This window comes from Ascidiella aspersa, chromosome 9 (assembly GCF_963924565.1).
Source record: "Ascidiella aspersa chromosome 9, kaAscAspe10.2, whole genome shotgun sequence".
Lineage (NCBI taxonomy): Eukaryota > Metazoa > Chordata > Ascidiacea > Phlebobranchia > Ascidiidae > Ascidiella > Ascidiella aspersa.
This window is the reverse complement of record NC_139455.1, coordinates 15,171,719-15,176,618: the sequence shown is the minus strand read 5'-3', so window position 1 is coordinate 15,176,618 and position 4,900 is coordinate 15,171,719. Positions and strand designations below refer to the sequence as shown.

General features: G+C 34.9%; 1 protein-coding gene across 1 annotated transcript; it reads right to left on the bottom strand.

The window, feature by feature from the left end:
• Nucleotides 1-4,358, bottom strand: LOC146133185 (uncharacterized). The gene is made up of 4 exons (XM_083397425.1): nt 4,041-4,358; nt 2,913-3,091; nt 2,352-2,453; nt 1-998 (listed from the first exon to the last, which is right to left on the bottom strand). The coding sequence occupies exons 1-4, from the start codon at nt 4,329-4,331 to the stop codon at nt 746-748; spliced, it is 825 nt and encodes a 274-aa protein (XP_083253551.1). The 5' UTR covers nt 4,332-4,358; the 3' UTR covers nt 1-745.
• Nucleotides 4,359-4,900: the final 542 nt, after the last annotated feature.

The window sequence follows — 4,900 nt, the reverse complement described above, 5'->3', positions numbered from 1 at the left end:
TTGACACTGTAGCGTAAATAAGCGATAAGCATAAGAATATCAATTTTCGTCGGTACCGCGCAATAAACGTATTGATAAAACACTGATACAGAAAGGGTGTTAAAACTGTACAAAAACAAATAAGAGAACAGTTGCCTAAATTAAACCACTTACTGCCAGGAATCGGCAGTGAAAACATCTATATTTTTAGAAATGGCATCCTTAAGTAAAAAAATTCTTACACATAGGGCAAAGAGGAAAGCACCACTAAAACACACGTGTTCAAATGACTCTAAGAGCAACTAACTACAGCAAAAATATTAATAGGCTATGTATCACAACAACAACATCGATGTTAGTACAAATAAACATAAGCTTTCTATAGTACTTTGCCAGGTAAAAATATAAAGAACACGTTGTTAAAAACTACTTGCTTCACAATTATTTCTTTACGTCACAATGAGAAACTTAAAAACAAAAATGGTCCGTAACAAAAAAAATCACAAAAAATGTGGATAAATTTTGGTTAATTTGAAACCTGTTTTTTTTATGGTTTACACCGCGCCTTAGTTTTCTTATTTTCTTATTAGGGCAAGCTCCTTCAAACAGGTAGTTCCAATTCCAGTGTATAACAAAATATTTTTAGTTTTAATATTTAGCAATTAGGAAAAATTAGTGTATTAAAGCACAAGCGAATAGAAACACCGCGTCAGGGCAATGTCGGTTAACTTTGATCACAGCTCCCGCAAAAATGGCGTCACTATTCTCAATCGTCGACGTCATTCGCCCATCCGCGCATCTTGCTTGGCCTCACCGCCGGGTCCTCTACACCGCCGTAACCATTAAAGCGCGCGTTGAGTGTTGATGCTGACTTGGCGAAGCGGGAAGAGAGATTTCGGCTTTTCACTGCCACCCTTGACATTGTGCGGCGCATTGTGTTGCTTCTTTTTAGCGGCCTCGCACCCAGTGACTGGTAAGATGACTGCGGTGAGGAACACGACTCTTCATCGGCGACCTTTCTGTTAAGGGTATACTTAACGGGTAGCGTTTACGCATTATAGTGGAAAATCGACATCTCCAGGATCTTCATAAATTATTTTATTCAACGTGGAAAAAATAAACCGGATCGGTCGGTTAATTAAGGAAACTCATCAGTTGAGGGGCTGATTTGCTTATTCCAGGAGTTCTAAAACTGGGGTAGGCGAGCAAGTAACTGACACTGTGAGGCTTTTCTATCACCATGAACGAAATCGTTGCTAACATTTATGTGACGACTTGACGTGCGAGATAAATGTCTATGCACTAAGTGTATCTTTCAGGCTAAAACTAGCTGCGCATGTTTATGACTTGCTGCTATAGATAACAACACATCACTCTTATTGAAATGCTATTTTATGTGACAAACTGTTAAATCTTTTAACCATAACCAACGTCGAAAATGCATTTGGTCTAAGTTTAAACTTGTTAGAATGTCTTTCACCCCGAAAACACGAGTTTGTTTACAATTTATTATTTTTAAAGGGGTGCGCCATATATGCAGATAGATTGAAAGGGTGCGCCGCTAAAAAGTGAGAACCCCTTGATTGGTCGAAGGTTCACGGTGTACGTTAAGCTGTTATCGTTGATCAAAAAGCGACTTCATAATGGCTAGGCTAGACCAGTGGTTCTCAACCGCCGGTCCGCGTCAACTTTCCTGCCGGTCCGCCAAATATTTTACAATTTTGTATCTTAATTGCATGCGAAGTGCAATATGTTGAAGATCAAATTTAGAACTTCGCCAGGTCCGTAATTTGTAGCTTTGTGACGTAACATAGAGACAATGCTTTACTCTGGACTTTATCGTACGTCACAATACTAAAGTGTTGTGCCCAACTGTTTGTAGCTATACAGTTTGTTTAGGTCCTAAACTTTAAGACCAGTTGTATGTGAAAAAGTTTAATAGAACCACGTATAACACGTATGATATCAAAAACACAGCAGCAAATTGCTTATTAAATTGAAGTCTCCGTTATTTGCTTTTGAGTTGCATACTTGCGTCGTAAATAAATTTTGGGTCGATTTGATTTGAGGGTCCGCCGGTCCGCAAAATTTGTTTTGGAATTTTACCGGTTCGCAAGCTAAAAAGGTTGAGAACCACTGGGCTAGACCAGAGTTTTTGTGCACGTGACGTGTGTATATGTGTTTTTGTTGCACACGTTTTTTTCACCATGGTAGATGGTTGGTAACATTTTCGATTTGTTGCTAACGTACATACAATCATGCGTGTCGTTAATGTTAAATATTTATCGTGGAATCGTTGTCTATCATCACAATAATGTGCCCATTTGTTCGTTTAAAAGGGTTTGCATGCAGGTTCACGATTTGTTACTTACATTTTTTCCAATTTCTTAATAGCACTGTTTAAGTTTTTGCTGTTGTTTTGAAGTTTTCCTATTCCACATTCCACTGCATCCGATGGCTGGATTTTATTGTGACTAAAATAAATATTACTTTAAAGTTGCAGTGTTTCTTAATCTGTTTTATCTTACAGGGCACCTAGAGATTTCTTAAAACCTTACCATTTTGAAAAAAAAACACAAACCTTTCTTTGCTAAATAAGTGAACCATGATGGAAATAAGGTTAAGAAAACAATGCCTTATGGAATTTCTTTAGACTTTCAAATATACATCAGTCAATGTTAATTTCATTTTATTTATAAAATGTATTTATGTTGACAAAATGTTTTGTGGTAATTGGTGTTTTGTCACTTTTGTAAACGATTTACTACAATTAATCCCTCAAGAAAACAAAGGACCAATAAAGAAATCATTAATATATATATTACCTTTGAAAATGATAAAAGATAAAAACATAGATATTAGATTTAAAACCTCTTGTTCCAAGAAACCTTGGTATTCTACTTAGGATATGCCTAGTAACTTTTTATACTTACCCAGAAAAACTTTTTGACCTTCGTGAATATCTTGGAATTGGACTATCATATTGGAATGGATTTGGGGTTATAGGTGAACTTGCCAGCCTACCTCGATAGCGAGTCATAGGTGATGATAGTTGTTTAGACTTGTTTTCTTTTGCATCAAACTTTAGCGTTTTTGCCTTTTTTGTCATAACCTGTATGTAAACTGAATTTTTTTAATTCCATTTCATTAGAATGAAAATCAAACAAACTATATTATACACATATAATTGTGGAGCAAAAATCTAACGGTGGCATCCCTTTTATCATATCTTAACACTTTATGGCCCAAACTAATATTTTGGAAAAATGCATCATAAAGGGGAGGTCACTTAAATCACAATGAAAATACAAACTGCACAGTATAGACATATATATCTGCTTTATTATAACTGGATTGGACCAAGGAAACAGCACTTTGAATAAATAGCATATTATATTTGTTAATAACAATGTATTTTTTTAAACTAACCCACTAAAGGTGGACAAACAAAGATTGCACAAAAAAATTTAGATAGTTATAAAGAGTTCAATATTGGAAGTAGGTGAAACCAGCATAGCAGAATGCTGGGGACTTGGTGACTATGTCGGCCGAAAAATCAGCCAGAAAACTGAAGAAATTGGTGCAAAAGAACTCTGGCAAAAATCTACTAAACTATTCAATTAGTCAAGCAAGAAGGATTTAATAGCAAGCTAATGAAGTCTGTAATGAAAATGGAGGTAAAAGATAGTTCTTTCAGAGTTGTAAATCAATCAACTGAGCTTTCAGGCTTTGTGGCATCTCATGTAAGAATAACACCACAGCTGCCTGCTGCTTTCTTATAGTAAAACAAACTAGTTAGTTTAATACCACAGAGACAGATATATGTATTTGTAAAAAAGTGACACTGTTGACAAGCTACTGGCTTTAATAAACTGTATTGTCCCTTTATTTAAACAAGAGATAATAAAATTAGGGGCTGCTGGCTTGCTACTAACATTTTGGTGCTTTAGAACTAATACAATTTGTTATAACTTACAAATTGCGATGTCCACAATGCAAGGATAGTCATGTAAATGTAACCCATACACACATATCTGCCTGCCAAAAGCACATGTACATACCTCTTTCACATAATCAACTTTTACTTGCATTTTTCGTTTAAGTGTTGAGGTTTTCCTGTTACAGTCATTGTTTTTTTGAGCAACGTCATCAAGGCACTCGTTGGGTAACTTCTGAAAATTGCTGTTAAGCTGTTTCAGGGGAATTCTTGATCGAAGAACCATTCCAAATGTCTTCACGGTACCCCTTTTAAGGTATTTTTCTGGGATAGGAGAGTATACTCCATTAGACAATGGACCATCTTCATAGAACATTCTATAGCCTGTCTTGATATTAGACAACCTTGATGCCATTTTCACTTGGAATTGCTATCATGGGTAATATATCTAACAAAATAGGATATATATTAAAAAAGTAGCGTAAATTAAAATCCATATGCTCTTTCACCGTGTGAAGCTTTATTTACAACTACAAAATTTATTAACCGTAATGTATAAAATTTTAAATAAAAGTATGGTATTTTGATACATAGCTTTTTGTTATAATAAACCGGTGCCTTTGTAAAGAGTATTACCGAAATTGTAGTGCAAGTACTACTTCTGTAGGGCTAGATTACAGTATATATATATACCTGTTTTGATTTCATAGCTTAGTAACATTTATTGTTTTTATCTTTCATTATTGTTTTTATACCTATTATAAGGTTGTAACAACAATATATTTATAACTATGTCACAATTTGGATTTGGGATTTATGTATTTACAGGATTTAACCTTCAATTTTCACACAAATTTGCCAAATGTTGAGAATTTAGAAGTGCGCCTTTTTTGGTAAAAGTGGGACATTTATCTTTACAATTTGAAGTTTGTATGTAACAGTTAGCACCAGTTTAAATCTCGACAAAAACTTCTTCATAATGCA